Source organism: Pituophis catenifer, unplaced genomic scaffold (genome assembly GCF_029215685.1).
Source record: "Pituophis catenifer annectens isolate HBS135680 unplaced genomic scaffold, rPitCat1.0.hap2 SCAF_6, whole genome shotgun sequence".
Lineage (NCBI taxonomy): Eukaryota > Metazoa > Chordata > Lepidosauria > Squamata > Colubridae > Pituophis > Pituophis catenifer.
Window position 1 is genome coordinate 16,853,227 of NW_027256886.1, and position 19,686 is coordinate 16,872,912.

Genomic DNA, 19,686 nt, shown 5'->3' on the forward strand with positions numbered 1-19,686 from the left:
GTTTTCTGCTCCAGCCACATTCTTTTTTTTTTTCTTATGACTGATCAACATCAAGATTTTTCATACAAGTAGTCCTCAACTTATGACAGCAATTGGGAGGAGAATTTCCTTTGCTAAGGGTTGCAGTACTGAAGCATGGCTACATCACTTAGCAGCAGCAATCCCTGCAGTCCTGATTGCTGTTGTTAACTGAATGTCATGGTTATTAGGCCAGGCAACTTCCAACCTGGCTTCCCACAAGCAGGGTCAGTGGGTGTTGTGGCCTGTCGGCTACCGGCCCCTCCAACAGCTGAATCAGATGAGGAGGTATGGGAGTCAGGGTCAGCATCAAGGCAACCTGAGAGCTCCGAGGAGGAAGAGGGAATGGAGCTGTCAGAGAGAGAGAGACAGAGGCGGAGCCTGGGCTGTCTGCCAGCCCTCAGATGGAGAGTCAACAGCCCCCAGGTCCGGAGGTGGCTGATGAGGAAGAGGAGGAACAGCTGGGTCCAGTGCCTGACACGCAGATGCGCAGAAGGCAGAGGAGAGGAGAGCAGTGGAAATCCGTGGGCCGATCCTTGGAAAGGAAGAACACCTCTGCTAGCGAAGCCCCACCCTAGCTCTGGGGATAAAAGGCAGGAGGTGGAGTTGAATAGATGTGGCAGACACACTATTCATCTTCCGGCTGGATGGACTTGTTAGCCTGGGGTGAGAGGGAAACTTTTTGCCAGGGTTGCTGGCGGTCCTAATAAAGGAATCTTTGAGTTAACTTTAGGGGATTTGTTGTGTTTGGGGAGCTGGGTCAGAACAGGGGGGAAGCTGAGATGAAGTTGCAAGTCCCAAATCTACAGGTAGGTAAAGTGGGAGATGGAGTGAAGATGCACATGAGGTGTGGTGTGGGAAAGATACATGAGGGTGCGAGGGAAGGTCTAGGAGGATGCAAAAGGATAGGAGGGGGTGAGAGAGACTCAGTGGAGGTCAGGTAGGATGCACCAGATGCAAAGGGAAGTGTGGGTTGGAAGGCTGCCTGAGGGTGTGAGGAGGTTCACAGAGGCACTGCATAGGTTGGGGACGATAGGGTTGGAGTGGGTGCCCAAAGTTGCAAGGGGGTGCACGAGAGGCCCAGCATGTGTTGGAGAGGGGATGCTAGAGGTACCACACAGGTCAGGGAGCATGTGAGGAGGTGTCTGGAGACAACAGTCAGAGAGGGAGTGTGAGAATCTTCTGCTAAAATGATTATGCCAAAGAATCACTTTTCTTATTCAATGCTGAGTCTCTGAAGGTTGGAATCTGAAGGTTTTTCTGTACTTAACATGACTCATTCCCAACCTTGGATTCACATCACCTGTATAACCCCCCCCCTCCCCCCCTCCCCTTTCCCCAGCATTCACTCAGAATGTTGCACAGTTTTTGTGAGAATTCATTCCTCATTTTTTTCATTATAACAGTTCACTGGAGCGTAACATGCAGCACTTGCCTATAAATTTCTATTTTCATACACTCTTAAAACAGTCTGAGTAATACTAGTTCATAGTTTTTGGCATTCAGTTTAGCTCTTTTATTCCTAATTGAACTCACACCTTCACATTCATGCATGTATTTATCAACAGCATTGCACAAGTTCCAACTACCTTCGTTCAGATTTATTACAATCCTCTTAGATTCTCAGGCATACAATGTACCTATTTTTCTTTCTTTCATTCATTTCAGTTATTCATTCAACCTTTTTCCATTTACTCCATTAACATTCCAAGTCTGCAGTCTTCCATAAACCATGCTTGTTGCCAAATGGATCATAGATAGTTCACAGATTAATTATTTTGGCTTGTAATTCTCTAGGAATTATGAGCTGCAGAATCAGTTTAAGACTAGAGTAAAAAAGGCAGTATCTACAGAGAACATTTGTCTGTGTTCAATTTATAAATGAATGGATAAATAAAACATATAAATGTTGCTTGTGGTGTATTGAAATCAATACAATAATTACACCTAATAGTTTTTTTTTAGCAGATGAAGTTCATAGAAACGTCCAATGCATTAGATGGTGGAAGAAACTTCCTTATTTGTTCAGAACCATTTTTCTCTTGAAATGTATGAGGAAATAATTTTTATTGATGGGAAATGAGGAATAATATTTTTCTGTAGAAATTCATGCACAAAACCACTGATCCTGAGAACAAACTAGCTGGTATGTTGGATAGTATAGTATAAGATAGGATAGGATAGGATAGGATAGGATAGGATAGGATAGGATAGGATAGGATAGGATAGGATAGGACAGGACAGGACAGGACAGGACAGGACAGGACAGGACAGGACAGAATATGTGTGTATATGTGTGGATAGTATAAAACTAAGCTTTCCTCCATGGGATTCATTTTAATTAGGAAAGACAACCTATTTAACTTTAGAGGCTATTTGGGTTCTGATGTATAAGGCTAATTAAGAATAGAAAAATCAATTTTAGCGTTTTTTTCTTGCTAAGTCTTTATTTTAAATGATGGCGTATTAAATCTCCCACACTTGACTATATTCAAACGGCAAACTTGTACACTAAGATTTGTCAGTCATAGTTTATGTCTGTTCTCAATCTATGTTTTCTAGTTGTGACTGCATAAACCCACCCCTCATTTATTAAAGCTTGATAAAATGCACATACAGTGTAACCTCATATTAATGAACTTAAATGGCATGAATGAAAACCCTGTTATAATTACATCATTTGTCATAAATGGTATAATCTGTGTCATGCATAACGATGGTGCTGAAGATAACATACTCTTTGATTTAATAGTGAGAAACCACTCCTTTTAATTTATGTGTTAAACTGAGACTTTGCTATATATTTAATAAAAGCAAGGTTAAAAAGCAAGTGTCTTGCTTGACAATGCTTGACAGCCTCCTTAAGAAATATCTTTTAAGTTTTGAAGAAACACTTGGGCTCACATTTGATGTGGTATTTTCTTTTGTGTAGTTTCAGCATAAGAATTTAATCTCCCAACACAACCAGCTTGTAATGACACTGGAAGAACACAAGAGCGCACTAAAAGCTGCGCAGGTCAGCCACCAGATCGGCATTGCGTTAACAGTGGTGGTTTTCTTTTCTTCCTCCCCCTCACCCCCCAAATCGTCTAATATTTCTTGCTTCTTTTTTTCCTGCTGATCATAACTTTTATGCATGTAAGCGTGGGTTCTCTGATTAATAACCAGCTGCCCTCTGGGGCAAGATCTGCATGCCTAGAAGGATTTCTGCTATACCAGAATTGTGAAGCTAAGAAATCAGTGCCAAACTTTTTTGGCACAGCTATAGTAATATGCAGGTAGTCCTCGACTTACAACCACAATTGAGCCTACCATTTCTGTTGCTAAGGGAGGCAGTTTGTTAAGTGTCTTTTGCCCCATTTTACAACCTTTCTTGCCACAGTTGTTAAGTGAATCACTGCAGTTGTATAATCTGAGGCTGTAGTGACTGTAGAAATCATTTTGCAAGACTGAATACGTTCTCCCAACCTTCTCATTTTATTTTCATGTGAATCAGGGAGGGGGTTCAGATGTTTCCTCAAATTAGTTTCTTGGAATAAATTCAGCCCTCCCTGTATCCAACTGTTGCTTGGGTAGTGATTCTTCCTCTATCCATCAAGGTCATTCTATATTCATTCTACTTTGAGAGTTAGATTCTGCCTCATTTCTGCCAGAGCTGTAGCTATGTAATTTACACCTGAATATAATGAATATTTCTTAAAGGTAAAGGTTCTCTTCACACATATGTGCTAGTCCTTCCCGATTCTAGGGGACGGTGTTCATCTCTGTTTCAAAGCTGAAGAGCCAGCGCTATCCGAAGACATCTCCGTGGTCATGTGGCCGGCATGACTAAATGCCAAAGGCGCATGGAACACTGTTACCTTCCCACCAAAGATGGTTCCTATTTTTCTACTTGCATTTTTTACGGGCTTTCGAACTGCTAGGCTGGCAGAAGCTGGAATAAGTAATGGGAGCTCACCCCGTTATGCGGCACTAGGGATTTAAACCGCTGAATTGCCAACCTTTCGATCGACAAGCTTGGTGTCTTAGCCACTGAGCTACCGCATCCCTTTTATTTATATATATATCTATATATCTATATAGATATCTATATATATCTATCTTACCTAAGAGTAATTATGTTGTTACCCTGAGGTAAGATGGGCAGCCAATAGGTTTTACAAATAAATAAATGTTGTTGAAGGGAAGTAAAAATAAAAGGAGCAGCATACCTAATCTACTGCCCCAAATTATAAAATATTAGCAAAACTAAAGCCAAGGGAGCCTTAATAAGTCCTTGGATCAGGCTGGGGAGCCAGAAGATGTCATGGGAGCCAATGTCCTCTCCTGCTTCCAATCGTGGCCTTCTCTCTCCCATCTCCCGTCATATCTTCCTTAAACCATAGTAACTCAGTGAAGTTATGTTGATAAACAGATTGTAGTTTGATTTGTGTGCGTATTTGATTTGATTTGAATTTCAAAAAAGGAAGAAAAAAAAAAGATAAACAGCAACAGAAAAAAAATCCTTATCTGTTTTGCTTTGCCTGTCCATATCTTCTCTTTTTATGCATAACATCTTTTTTTTTTCCCCTTGAGGGAGAACAGACATGGCTGGTCCGCATATCTTTTTACCCTGAAACTAGTCTCAGGGCTCAGAACTGTCCCTTGAACACAGCATATCTCCTTGGCTTTCCAGTTGATGCCAATTCCATTGTTTCTGCTTTATAAGCAAAGGCTGGTCATGGTATTTTTCCTACATTTGGATTAAATGTCTTCTATGTGGCATTAAGCTAAAAACTGCTGTCATTGACATCAGCAGAGCCTTTTCAAAAGCTCTTAGTTTAATTTCCTATCGGCTGCTGATTGGAGATGAGTGCTTTTCATATCAGGAAGTGGATGAGGACAGGGAAATATGCTGGTGTGGTAAAGTATATGGAAAAGCATTTTGGCTCTCTGGTTTAGGAACTCTATTGCAGTTGCTTCTTCAATATTCAGTTTTGGTCGCCATGATATAAAAAGAAGCTGAGACTTTAGAGTGCAGAGAAGAACAACAAAGATTATTAGGGGATTGGAGGCTAAAACATATGAAGAACGGTTGCTGGAATTGGGTATGTCTAGTTTGATGAAAAGAACTAGGTATGATATGATAGCAGTGCTCCAATATTTGAGGGACTACCACAAGGAAGAGGAGGTGAATCTGTTCTCCAAAACAACTGAAGGCAGGACAAGAAGCAATGTATGGAAACCAATCAAGGAGAGAACCAAGCTAGAACTAAAGAAAAATTTCCTGTCAGTTAGAACAATTAATCAATGGAACAAGTTGCCTCCAGAAGTTGTGGTTGTTCTAATACTGGACATTTTTAAGAACAGATTGGACAACCATTTGTCTAAAACGGTATAGGGTTTTATTTCTATGCAGTTGTTGTTGTTTTGTTTATAAAATCTCTTTAAACTTAGTCTCTATCTACTTGGCGATTAAGTTGGTGAAAATAATTTTATTTTTATCTATGTAGTTTTATAATTTCTTCCCATGCTCTCTGGCAGTGATAATTTCACTAGGTGTTTTATAGTGAAAGGTAGGCCCAATTTAAGGTTTGCTAGATGGATGGTGATTGTGGACCCTCATGCTTAAAATATTGTATAGTAATAGTCATAGCACTTAGACTTATACCGCTTCACAGTGCTTTACAGCCCTCTCTGAGCAATTTACAGAGTTAGCATATTGCCCCACAACAATCTGGCTCCTTATTTTACCGACCTTGGAAGGATGGAGGACTGAGTAACCTTGAGCCAGTGAGGATTGAACTCCTGGCAGTGAGCTGAATTAGCCTGCAATATTGCATTCTAACCACAGCGCCACCATGGCTCTTAGCCACAGGTATAATAACATAAGCACATTGCAAAAAGCCAATAATCACTGCTACTCCATTCACTCAATCATGTCTTCCTTTCTGTAAGGCTATTAAAGTTAACTCCACATGCAGCCTTCATCACATGGATTTATAGGGAGTTTTGAACTAGATGGTGTCTATTGGTGTGGGTCCATCACCAGGCCTTGCTCTTGTGACCTAGTAATTGTGCTGGAGAATGAGCAGTAGTTTGTTTCAAGGAGCTATTCTGTCACCTCTCTCTGTGTGTATGTATTTTATCAAGAGTCACTCTTTTTAAACACTATAGACAGCAGCAGGCTGAATTTAGCCTGCTGCTGAATTTCCCAATCTCTTACTCTCCAGGTTCTCTCCAAGAGTCCCCAAGAAGTCCTGGGGTTGATCCATTCTTAAACAAACACTTTTGTTTAAAAAAAAGGAAGGACTATCCTTATGGGCAACCGAACAAGACAGTCCTCCCTCCCTTCCTCCCTCTCCCCCTTTCCCTTTCCCTTCCTTCCTCCTTTCTTTCTTTCTTTCTTTCTTTCTTTCTTTCTTTCTTTCTTTCTTTCTTTCTTTCTTTCTTCCTTCCTTCCTTCCTTCCTTCCTTCCTTTCCTTCCTTCCTTCCTTCCTTCCCTCCCTCCCTCCCTCCCTCCCTCCCTCCCTCTCCCCCTTCCCCTTCCTTCACTCACTCACTCACTCACTCACTCACTCACTCCCCTTCCTTCCTTCCTTCCTTCCTTCCTTCCTTCCCTCCCTCCTTCCCTCCCTCCCTCCCTCCCTCCCTTTTTTCCACTTCATTCCATTATGCTTTCTATTTGTAGGTGGGTTTTTTTTTCCTTCCCAAAGATTGAAGGAAGATGTAATAATTCACTACTGACAGTTTCTTCTGCGTGGCATGAAAAACTAATCCCCTTTCTGGGCTATGGGGATTTTCTGCTAGACTTTGCATGTCTGCTGTAATGTATTAAACTGATGCACTCTGCTGCATAGAAAGATGTAGCTTTAGCACATGGACATTTTTGATCAAATGTGCATGTTTAGTTAAAATACCTGCATCAGCTCGGAGCCTCTTGCTTCCCTGCATTTATTACGGAGACCAGCTTCTCTCTCAGTGAAATCTAATGATTACATTTGATTTCTAGTCTCAGGTGGAAGAATACAGGCAGTTGAAGGACACCTTAAAAAAGATGCCCAGTTTCCAGAAACCTGAAAAATTTGAGTCGCCACATGGTTTGCCTGTGACACCTGTGCCTTCTCCTCTGAGTGATTCCAAAACACAGGGCACAGATGCCGCTAAAGAGCAAATAGAGGTAATATGAACTGACTGTATTAAGGCAAAGCAATCTTATTTAATCATCATCATGGTTATTAGCATTGATACAGTGCTCTGAACATTACTGCAGCAGTAGTCCGTGTAACAATCCTATTAAAAAGGTCGCTGTTATCATTTCAAAGGGCAGGAGAAGAGAAGCTGAGCAGGACAAATGATTTAATCTGGATATCACATTAAAACAAAGTTTTTTTTTTTTTTTTTAAAAAAAGCTAGAATGGTAATTTCCTAAGATAGTTTTCACTCAGCCAGGATATGAAAATTGTTTAGTCTTCCGACAACGAATTGTGATCATTATGGCAATAGCAGCGTCCAACTATGATAAAGGACACTTATTTTATTCTAGCAATTATTTAATAAACACCAGGGCGTTGGCCACAATAAGGATCTGATTTACAGCCAAGGCTAGCACTGGAATCTTTCTTACAGAGCTCCCTCTTGGGATAGGTGAAAAATTGCCTAAAAATGAAACTCTCCAACATCTGTGGGGGGGGGAAATCATACAAATTAAGGAAAGTATTTTCGGTTGCAGGATCTGATGTATTTCTTCATTTTCTGCTGCTGTGTCCTCCATCTTTAGATGTAGACAGGCCACAATCTGTTTCTGTATTAGAGGAAATTTGGGAGAGGAATAGAAGCTTCTGGAAAATCCTTGAATCAGATTCCAACTTCATCAATGTCCCTGACTCCTGTTCCTCTGTTCCAGGCATATGAATTAGTAGTGAACCAGATTTCCAAATGGCAGAACATAACTATAACATGTATAACAAGCCTCAGCTGGTTTGGCGGAAGCCTGAAATTGCAGGAGAAAAATATATTTTGGGGTGGGGGTTGGGAATTCTTGAAAATGGACAATAGGACGAAGGATACCAGAAACTATCAATTGGCATCTGAATGCAATTATTGACAACAGACAATGACAATTTGAACTATCATAAGTAAAAGTTGTCTGACTATAATTTTGACATCAACTATTCTGAAGTGAGTTGCAAGACCCATTTGCCAGTTTTACAATGGTCATTTTAAGTAATTTGACCTGACTCCATTTTTATTCAAATGACTTAAATTAAGCATGGTACATTTTTCACATCATAACCCATGTTACACCAGTATGTTGTCTATTGGCATGTAAGCTAAGTTTGTGAATCAGTCTGACTAGGGTTAGCAACTCAATGCACCCCAATTGTAATAGTTTTCCATTTTTTATATTTGTGAATAACTTTTAGTAAGGGTTTTAATTACAATAGTAAAATCTAATACCAAAGAAAGTAGACTAGAGAGAAAGAATGAAAGGTGCAAAGGAGAAGAAAAAAATAGAAAGAAAAGTAAACGTCTATGGAGATTCTCAATCATCCAGGTCATGATTGTCCCAAAGGTGCTTTTTTCAAGAGGCAACTGGATTTTCTGGTTTTTCTTTGAACACGTTTTGCGTCTCTTTCCAAGCTCTGAATCTGAAGAAGCTTCTTGGATGAGAAGCGAAATGTCTTCAAAGAAAAAGCAAGAAAGCCCAGTTGCCTCTTGAAAAAAGCACCTTTGGGAGAAAGAAAAGTAAGAATATAGTAGAGAGAAAGAAAAAAAGAAATATGTAAAGTGACTTCCAACCTTCATCACAAGTATTGTATAAACGATTTTTGCACCCCCTCTTAGTTTACAACCAAAGTTCTCTTTATCCCATATCCCATCTCTTATAGACAAATCCATAAAGCATAATCTTTTCAGGCCTTGGATGGATAGGCAAAAAAAGTCCATTAAGGATATCAGTTCCAGACAAAGTGATGGTGGCAGTTATAGTAGAGAACACATAGAGGACATCCGTTTTTATTCTAACTGGGCTGCTAGGACAAATTCAACTTTATAAGTATAGCAATAAGAATTGAAGAATGTAAGTTCAATTTAAGGCAGCTACTCAACTGCCTTGAAACTCATTGAATTTGGTACTCAATGCATTTTTATATGAACATATTGTCCCGGTATTCATCCGACAAGCTAGAACTTGTCAGGGCTTCCTTATGACTCACTATATTATTCCTTATGGGAAAAAATTGTTTGGTACTCATTGTTTGTGGTAATCATTGTGCTTCCTAGAACCAATTAACAACAAGTACCGAGATACCACTGTACAGTGGAATTGTTGGATTGGATCGACATAGCGTGAAAGGACCGTGGTGAAATATGATTTCTAGATGTTCAGATTTTTAGTTATGGAAAAACATCAGTGTCATCTGGGTAGGGCTGCTTGCACTTCCAGCACTACGATGTAGGACTCATTTTGTTATGTGTGTCCAAAGTATAAAAGAATCCAGCAGAAAGCTGTCAGAAATGGCAAGTCTTCATTTAAAATGAAATAAATCATAAATATTCATTTAAAAAAGGTTTCTTTGGGGATTTTCATGTTTACCGAGTTTGATTTTTTTTTTGCAAATGTCACAATTAATGAAATGTTTGCAAGAAAAAAGAAAGCCGACTCTGTGAATATCAATATTCCAACATTTTAACCCTAAACTACACATATTCTCCACTGTTGTTATTGCAAAAAAATGATCAGACTTAACTACCTAAACTTGTCAGAAAGTTTAGCAAGGATATTTACAGAGCAGGTCCACATGAAGTCATAGATGGCTCTGGCCATTACTCTTTGGCCTGCTGAAGACCAAGAATTTTCACCAGTTCAAATAGAGGTTGACGATGGTTTCCAAGGACTTTGTACCTTAGTTGGACTAATCATGGGGTCTTCTGAGTAAGATCTACAGTACATGTTTGATGTCAGAGTGGTAAGTCAGCATGGGATGTGCTAAGTCATAGCCCAGAGTAACTTACAAAGTAATAGATATTTCAAGAACAAAGCAGCATGGTATACCAATACACAATACCAACAAGTAGTCCACACTTACCAACCACAGTTGGAACTAACAACTCCACTGCTAAGCAGCATAGTCATTAAATGAAACATCACACAATGGTACTGACTTACAACCTCAGTTTTGGATGCAGTGAATTACCTCAGTTCATTCGTAATTCACCTTACTTGAAGCAGTTGTTTGCCTTCTATCATAGCCAGGTCAGAATCTGGATACGTTATCTGAAATGTCTATTTTTCTTAGATCAGCTACTAGATAGTTATTCTCCAGCCTGCCTAGATGTGTTATGGATGGAGAAGTACAGAAAGCTCAAATGTATGTATAAAAGAGACAGCAGAGCAATACATGACTCACAGTTTGGATTTTCCTTTCACCACATAAGTAAAGATGGCGGCTTTAAGAAACATTGCAAAATGTTTCTGCCCTCCCAAAGGAAAAAAAAAATGAGACAATATTACCATCAGCCAATGTAAACCTCTTCAGGACCCCTCCCTGAAGTGAAATAAGGTGGAGCTTGGTTGAAATATAGGTAGTCCTTGACTTATGACCACAACTGAGCCTGGAATTTTGATTATAAATTGTCATGACCATTAATCAAGACATGGCTGTCTCACTCAATGACCACAATCCCAGCACTCCCCATGCCTCACAGGGTAGGAGAGACCTTGGTAGTCTTGATATGTTGATATGCTGGCATGTGGAAATTTGCCAGCTGTATGCGGGCTTCCTGTATCCTCACCACCACTCCTGAAAAGCCTGGCCTTCTCTCCTCTCTCCCCACTGGCCTTCTCTCTGTCCCATCACATCCAGGTCCACTTAACCTTTCCCCTTTCCCTGCAGCAGCTGAAAGGTGCACCCAGCCAATGCAAAGCTCAGCTAGAAAGCTAACAAATGCAGTTTTCATCAAGGCTAGAGAAGCAGTCTTTCTCAAGGCTGGCCAGGAAAAGAAACTTCACTAGCTGACTTTCTACAGCACTGCAGCAGAATGCTTAACATTATTAAGTATTAATATTATTAATTGATATTAGGCAGAAATATTAACCCAAGGCAGAACGTAGGCAGAAAATTGGATGGATGGATGATGGAAAACAGGAGTATCCTACCTCACACAATAAGCGTAAATATGTTCATGGATTCCCATTTGACATCTTTAAAGTAATTGGCAGGTACACTCACAATTGGCTACTATATTGGATATGGTGAGTCACAATACACCAATTTATCAGAAAGCTTTCCACTAGAGTGGTGTAAATCTTTCAAAGGGTACTTCATTTCAGCAATGCTTCAAAGTTATCCCTTGAAGATGTTTTCCTTGGGCTCGCAGATACAATATCTAGAATCAATTTCTATGCATTCTAAGCACTTGAGCAGGATGCTCTTCCAGTCAGTGACTTTTGTACAAGTTGCAACTGAACAAGTCACTTCCAGATATTGGCCGGAAGCCATTTTGAGGCTTCAGAGAGATACAGAGCACCGTGTTGAGGAGAACCACATGGTTTCTTTGTCCTGATAAGGAAAAAATTCATCATTTCTGCAATGTAAAGCAGGTTAATGAGGAAAGTGAAGCTGCTTGGTTTAGCTTTTCCTCTGGTATCCTTTTGGGACCTTTGTAGAGCTCAAAGCCATTCTGTAAATAAATATAATGTCATATTTTGTTCCTTTGCTTTTATTTTTCTTTTCTTTTGTTGTTATTTTTCTGTATTGTACTTAGTGAACCTCGCAGAGTTGTTGGGAGTTGGGTGCTATACACATTTAATCAATATATGCATAAATAAATGGCTGGTGCTTTACTTTGCCTGCCTGCTTTCCATCCATCCATCCATCCATCCATCCATCCATCCATCCATCCATCCATCCATCCATCCATCGATAAGGCAACTAGGAAGGGATCTGTCCAGGAATACCTTAGCAGTGGTAGGCACCTTACTGCCTACCTACCCACTAGAGCAGGGGAGTCAAACTTGCGACATCACAGGGTTGTCATGTGACTTATCGTGACTTTTCCCCCCTTTGCTAAACAGGACATGGGCGTGGCCATCATGTGACGCATCCGCTCATGGGCCAGAAATTTGACACCCCTGCACTAGAGTGTAAACATATTTGTTACCTGTTTCAAGCAATTACTAATCTTGAATTCCTAAAAGTAATTTATCTTTCAGCACCAGCAATGGTAGAAGTTGTATCAGCCACCCTTCCCTTGGTGTCTGTGCTTTCTTCTGCTCTTGAGACATGAGTTTCTTCAGATACAGAGAATTTTTCCTCAACATTTTTTTTTTTTTTAGGCGGGGGAAAGGGAGAATTCCTTTTTTCCCCCTAGATTTTATTTCTTAATTTTCTTTTGCACCTGAGAAAGAGAATGATACGCCTTCCAGTTGACACATGAACAGCTAAGATGGTCAAAAGAGGCGGTCTCTCTTTGATTATTTTTCCTTTCGCTTTCTCACCCACTTTCAAGATCACCATATGTCATGATGCAAAGCATCTTGTACATGGATGAGGCTGGGATTTTCTAGTTGGGCTGTTTCCAGGGGTGGGCTGCTGGGGGTCTGCAGGGGTTTGGGAGGACCTCTAGCTAAGATACTGTGCAGTTTGGAGAACCCCCAAGTCCCACTCCTGGCTGGCCTTGCCCACCCCACTGCTCCCAGGAGTCCCCATGTGGCGCATTTTGAATGCAGGTAAGTGCAGGGTGCACGCAGAGGCTCGGGGAGGGTGAAATGTGGGCCTACCGGAAGTTCTGGAAGGTGGGAAATGGGCCCATTTCTGGCCTCCAGAGGGCGTCTGGAGCTTGGGGAGGCTGTTTTCGCCCTCCCATAGACTTGACAAAAGCCTCCAGAGCCTGGGGAGGGCAAAAATGCCCCCCCTTGCAGTCATGCAAGAGGTCGACTAGGCCACGCCCACCATGGCCACGCCCACCCAGCAACCAGCCAGAGAACCCCTTGCTAAAATTTTTGAAGCCCACCTCTGGCTGTTTCACACCTTTGTTGCTGGTTAAAGACAGGTTTTCAGTGTTTTCTACCATAAAATGATTTTTTAAAAAAAAAATTGATTTATATGCCGCCCTTCTCCGGAGACTCAGGGTGGCTTACAATGCGTTAAGCAATAGCCTTCATACTTTTGTATATTTACAAAGTCAGCTTATTGCCCCCACAAACTGGGTCCTCAATTTACCTACCTTAGAAAGGATGCAAGGCTGAGTCAACCTTGAGCCTGATTTAAAAAAGTGCCATTGATTTTCAGCAACTATCAATCTTTTTGTCCTATTTAACTATAACGAGGGAACAGGTTGTTACCTAGCATTTGCTCTCCTACCCATGGTTTATTTTCCCCCTCCCTGTTCCATTTGTATCTGTTCTGGGGAGATGTTTTAATTGGGGGACTGGTTGCTTGCATCAAGAAAATGCAGCCCTTGGCACAAGAACAAGCAAGCTAGTGGTCTGTAATATAAAAGTATGAATCATAGCATTGATTTAGCTTAGGCTGCGCAGGCTGGAAGTAATCCGAAAAGGGACCTTTGTGTCCTTCTTACTCCCACAGCATATGGACAACCATGCATAATCAGATATGGTCCCTCTGTGAATGCTTGTGTTTAATAAAACATTGATAGAGATCTTTGCTCTTTCCAAATGTCACATTATTATAGTTTAAGCAAGGTAAAGCAGTCTAAATTCCAGATATCGTCTTGTTTGTGTACAAAAAGCTTCAGTTTTATTTCCTAATGAAAATCTGTAAATCTGTCTTTTTTTCCCCTTTAAGATTGGGATGAAAAAAAAATAATGAAATCAAGAAAGAATAAACAGCAGGAATGGGTGTTTCAGATCGGGAAAATGTAGCTCTTGGAAGTAGTTGTGGGTTGTGGGATTGAGAAAAATAGGTTCCAAGAATATTACTGATGTGGGACATTAGCTGTGAAGCAAAAATACAGATTTACATAGGCAAATTGAAGGGTTTTTTAGGGCTAATTTCACACATGGATGTCTACCTGTGGAAGTCCTAGGTCTTAATATCTTAGCAGTCTGATACCCAACTATGGAAAGCAATCCAGTTCTGAAATTGCCACCAGATTATGCTTAATGTGGCCTTAATTCTTGAGTCATAATAACTGACGAGAAACATCTGTTTCTATCTCTGACAAAATATATACATGTGAATTTATCCTTAAATATCTATTCAGGTTGTGATGGATTAGAATTAAAGTCTGGCTTTATGATAGCAATTTCTAGCCAAGTAGTCTTAGAGAGTAATACCGGTTAAAGCTAAAATTGGGTTCTGTAAAGATTCCACTTAATTTGTGTATAATATGTCCAATAATTATTTCAGTGCTCACTTTGTCTCAAACATAAAGCTATTTTCATAAATAAAACATGACAACATAATTCCCTGGACCTTACAGGTTGTCCCCTGTATATTGTATTTACCTTCCTTTTTCCATTCTTGATCCTTAGGCTATTCATCTTGAGAATGTGAGTTGACTGAGGGATAGCTTTTGAATTATGTAAAATGTGTACCGAGGCACACAAGTACTTTCTTTAAAAATGCCTAAATTCCTTACAGCAAGACTATATAGACAAAAATTGCAGTAAAATGTTTAAAAATGATCCTTCGCCCTAGTTACATTTTTTAAAAAGAATTAAGTAAAAATAGTGTAAAATACATCATCAGTTTAGCCAAAAATCTGGATTTCTTCTAAACAAGATAAACAAGTGTTTGCTTTTTTTTTAGGACAGCAATTATCTCAGCATTTTGTGGTGAGTACCTCTTCCTTAAAAGGAGAAAGAGCCACAAAAGGATAGAATATAAATGTGGGTAAGCTTAAGAGAAATAAAAGTGGAATTAAAATTGAAATAATTCAAATGCAGTTCTTATAATTAATTCTTATATGGTTATTATAATATTAAAAAGGTAAAGCTTCCCCTCGCACATATGTGCTAGTTGTTCCTGACTCTAGGGGGCGGTGCTCATCTGTTTCAAAGCTAAAGAGCCAGCACCATCCAAAGACGTCTCTGTGGTCATGTGGCCGGCATGACTAAACGCCAAAGGCTCACGGAACGCTGTTACCTTCCCACCAAAGGTGGTCCCTATTTTTTCTACTTGCATTTTTTACGTGCTTTCAAGCTGCTAGGTTGGCAGAAGCTGGGACAAGTCACCCCATTAACGCGGCACTAGGGATTCGAACTGCTGAACTACCAACCTTTCAATCGACAAGTTCAGCATTTTCGCCACTGAGCCAGCGCGTCACTATAATATTATTATAATATTATTATAATAATATTAATTATAACTAATTTGTTTCTTATTCATTTCTTTCATATTAAACATAATTCAGTAGCAACTGTTTGGAGGATCTCTGGAGCCATGTTCAAAGATCCATTTCAAGACCCTAGACCAGGGGTCTCCAAACTTGTCAACTTTAAGATTTGTGGACTTCAACTCCCAGAATTCTGGAAGTTGAAGTCCACAAGTCTTAAAGTTGACAAGTTTGGAGACCCCTGGTCTAGACTGTGAGTTTCTAAGTTTAGCAAATCTCAGAACAAAGATGAATGTTTCATGGGTTTTGTAAAACAAAAAAAAAAAAAATAGAACATTTGTTTTAGGTCCTTCAACTGAAAAACAATTAGCAAAAAAGCTCTGTCCTTCACCATTCTCACCTTGAATGGGCCTATTATCAGTGATCTATTGCAAAAGTTATACGGTCTCATAAGGGGAGGAAGCAGTTCATAGGTGACCTAATTCTAAGCTATCCTAGCATTTTAGCAGCAAAACATAACACTTTGAATTTTGTATTTTTTGCCAGGCAAAACTTCCAAAACTCCTTTCAAAGGCTGTTCTATTTTCCCCCTCTCTGCATCACTGTAGAAAAAAAATATGATGTATATTCTAACTTTTCCAATGTATCTATAGTGATTTATGTGCTGGTTAGATTAATATTCCTCCAGGAAATCTAGGTCCCATACAAGAACTTCTTCCTCCATTTTTCCCCCTATAATAGCAAACCAGGAAAAGAAAGAACAGCAATCTTGCAAAGTAGATTGGATAGAACAATCATATTTGACCTGAAGTCATCTAAATGAGCTTCCATGGTTGAGTGGTTTCCCAATCCTAGCCCAGTTTTATATATTTTAACTGCCACATCAGACTGTTGAAAGCTTGATAGGAAGTAAATCCCTTGAAATCCAATGTATAGTCCAGAAGCATATTATTTGAAACTAACCTCTCAGATTTAATGATTTATATTATTGTAGATTATGCAAAATGGTGAGCAGTCACAAAGGGGAGAAGAAGCTGTTAACGTAAACCCTAGGGAAGGAAGAGAACAGACAGCAGAACTTTTTCATTCTGACAGAAAAGTGGTAGAAGGTCATGGGCCACGGGAATTAAATATTCAGGAAAAGCAAGAAGCAGGAGAAGATGAGGAACAACATGCAGAGCAAGATGAAGAAGAGCAGAAAAAAGAATTGGAAGAAGAAGAAATGGAGCAAGCTGGGCAACCAGAACACTTAACAGATGATCTCGATCAAGTCCCAGAAGAACATGAATGGAAGGACAAAGAACAGACTGATGAGGAAACCAACATGGTTGGAGAACACAACCATTCACAGGTGGGTCCCCTTTTTCCCCTAAGAATATTTGCATGTTTAAAAAAGCAGTCTTCCTCAAGTCAAGTTTGACTCTTGGTGGACATCTTCATACTGTTCATGGACATGATTCATTCATTATTCATTATTGTTTCTGTGGCAATAATGGAAAGTGGCTTGCCATCTTTTTTTTAACTTTCCAGTCTAGACCACAACCTTACGATTTCTTGTGTTTCCCATCTGAGTACTAACCAGGTCTGCTAACTTAGCAATTTTAGCAATTTTGAGATTGGCCAAGGCTCTGAATCAGGTTAGGTCTTTCTGAGAACCATTTGCAGGTTTATTTGGAAGTCAGTCCCAAATAAATAAAGTTAATTAGAATAAATTGGCTACCTTTGATATATTAAAACACACTTGTTGTGAATTTTAGGTTATCATTGCTTGGCAGCAACTGTTGTGGCCCGCCAGAAGCCAGCAGAGCTGGGAGCAGATTCAGACAGTGAGGAGGTTGGGGAGGAACATGGGCCAGTCCTGGAGTCAGGGGAAGGCTTGGATGAGGGCTCTGAGTTGGAGGCAAAGAGGGGGCCAATGCCATCTGGTAGTTCTTTGCTGAGTCCGGAGTCTCCGGAGTCTCACCTCAGTGAGGCGGAAGAACCTGTTCCCAGTGTGCATATGTGCAGAACTGCCAGGAGACAGGAACAATTAAGAAAACAGGGTCGACTTGGGAGTAAGACTTGCAGATGATTGGCCCTCCCATAAGACATAAAAGAGAAGCGAACAGAACATGAGCTTTTGCAGGAAGCAATTAGTTCATCTGGTCGGTAAAAACTGTGAAAAAGTTCTGTTTGACTAAATTTGGCCTTGCCCTGCGTATGGCAATTAGTTCTCTGGCAGCATTCCAAGGGAGATAAGGTGGGTGTTTGTAAACACTCCCCTGCAAGACTGTTAGATAAGCCTTTCGGACTGGGAATGACAATAATTCACAGCCATATGAATTAAAGAGGTTTGCTAGACCTAAGTTTGTGCTGTATACTTTCTAAGGAAGCCTAGATCAGAACAGCAACCTCTGGGTGCCTCCTGTCATTGGCAAGGGTTGAATTAATTTGTAATTAATGGGGAAGAAAAGGGTGTTGGATTGTAGACTAACTTTGGCTTCATTGCATTTCTAACAATGTACCATTTCCCCCCGAAAATAAGACCCCGTCTTATATTTTTTTGAACCCTGAAATAAGCGCTTGGCCTTATTGCCATGCGCTCAAAAGCCCAATTGGGCTTGTTATCAGGGGATGTCTTATTTTGGGGAAAACAGGGTAATGGTATGAGGGAATGACCTTGGGAGGCAGGAGAAGAACTGCAATCAGGGAACATTCAGATAAGAGGCAGCTTAGCCTGCAGCAAGAATGTGAGTGTGGCAAATATCTCAGAAAGGACTCTTCCACGTTTCTTGGGTTGAAAAGGCGATGTGGAAGAAATGTATTTTCAGACTGGCAAGATTAATGCTTGCCCTAATCCAGAAAAAAAGCAGGCCCAGCTCAATTAATTCTACTTCATTGTAAAGATACATTAACAGAATCTTGTTAGTCTGAAAGGCAGTTTTTTCTACTTGCAGATTTATCTTTATGAATCCAGAATGCTCTTTCTTCCACCTTGGTGTAACTTAATATTGTGGCAAATTCTTTCACTTTAAATATGATATGCATCCAGCAGCCAGAATCCCAGAGGTACAGTTTATGCAGGTCACATTTTGTACAGAACTATAAATAGAAGTGTCAAGAAATGCTTCTACTTTCTAGGTCATATCTTGGGGCACCAAAATATATGTTTTCATTTGTTTCAACTAATTTTCAAATTGAAGCTTAGACAGTGTGCCAAGCCCTCCTGATGTTTCAGGCTTCCGAAACTATTATCCCAATGCCAACATTTGATGTTATCTTTGTATTCATTCTAAGGAAGAATAAAATTATAGAAATTTAGACATTTAACCTATCTCAGAAACATTTAAAATGGTCATTTCTCCCTAGTCATCCTTAATTACTACTGCCAAAGGATGTATTTAAACTTTCCATTCAAATTCTGTCCTACACCACTTCAAACTGTTGTCTCATTTAGCTTAATATTGTCTTTCCTAGCTCTCAAGAATGAGAGCCTTTTTTTAATACCATGAAGTACCTTGTCTTGAGAAAAATTAGTGGTGACTGGATTTGATAAATGTAAACCTGGCCCTGGGAATGAGAAAAGGGTGAATTTTAAGTAATTAGTAGTGGAGCTCATAGCCAAATGTGAGTTAGACAATGTAGATCAGAGGTCTTCAAACTTGGCAGCTTTAAGACCTGTGGACTTCAGCTCCCAGAATTCTCCAGCCAGTAATACATTTTTTCTTACCAAAAGCTGGAAAAGAAGGCTTTGGAAATGAGGCTACGAATTGGCAACTCTTGTCTAAAGTCTCATGCAGATGTTTTTCTGTGTCTTCTGGGATACCAAAGTAGAACTTGGGATCTTCTGTGTGCAAAATAACATGTTACATTACTTGAGCGATCTTGTATGTGTGTTCCGCCAGGAGCCACCGTCACCCACGAAGATTGTAACCAAGTACAAATCACCTTATGAGCAGCAGCTGGAGCAACAGAAGCTGGCTGCCCAGAGAGAAGAAGAAGCCAGCCGCCTAAGAGACCATCAGGAGGCTCTGCATCACGAGAGGCTTCAGGAGCAGTTGCACCGGCATCAGCAACTTCAAGAGAGAGAGCTGATGCTGCGGAGACAGGCTGAACAGGACGAAGAACAATTTAAGCAACAACTCAGGTTGTCTTTGCAACAAAGGGCCCCACCTTCCCTCAGATGAGAAAGGAAGAATGTATAATTTGTCAGAAAATTCTAGAACTCTTAGGATGGCCTTTTTTTGAATATTTTCTATTTCAGGGTAGTAAATAATAGTTACATAAACAAGGCCTGAGAAGAAAACAGACAATTCTCTAACGAATTGCCTATCTGAGAAGTAACTGTTTATAAGATGGCATTTGTAATTGCTGCCCTCAAAAAGTGACTTTTAAAGTTTTCAGTA

General features: G+C 40.1%; 1 protein-coding gene across 3 annotated transcripts in view; it reads left to right on the forward strand.

Moving 5' to 3' along the window:
• Positions 1-19,686, forward strand: part of GOLIM4 (golgi integral membrane protein 4) — a 79,913-nt gene that overhangs the window by 30,728 nt on the left and 29,499 nt on the right. The window contains exons 7-10 of one of the 3 annotated variants that reach the window (XM_070945993.1): positions 2,951-3,034; positions 7,011-7,178; positions 16,296-16,652; positions 19,186-19,427. In XM_070945993.1, the coding sequence (XP_070802094.1) occupies positions 2,951-3,034; positions 7,011-7,178; positions 16,296-16,652; positions 19,186-19,427 (851 nt within the window). The remainder of the gene's footprint in view (positions 1-2,950; positions 3,035-7,010; positions 7,179-16,295; positions 16,653-19,185; positions 19,428-19,686) is intronic. The other 2 variants (XM_070945995.1, XM_070945996.1) reach the window with 2 other exon arrangements.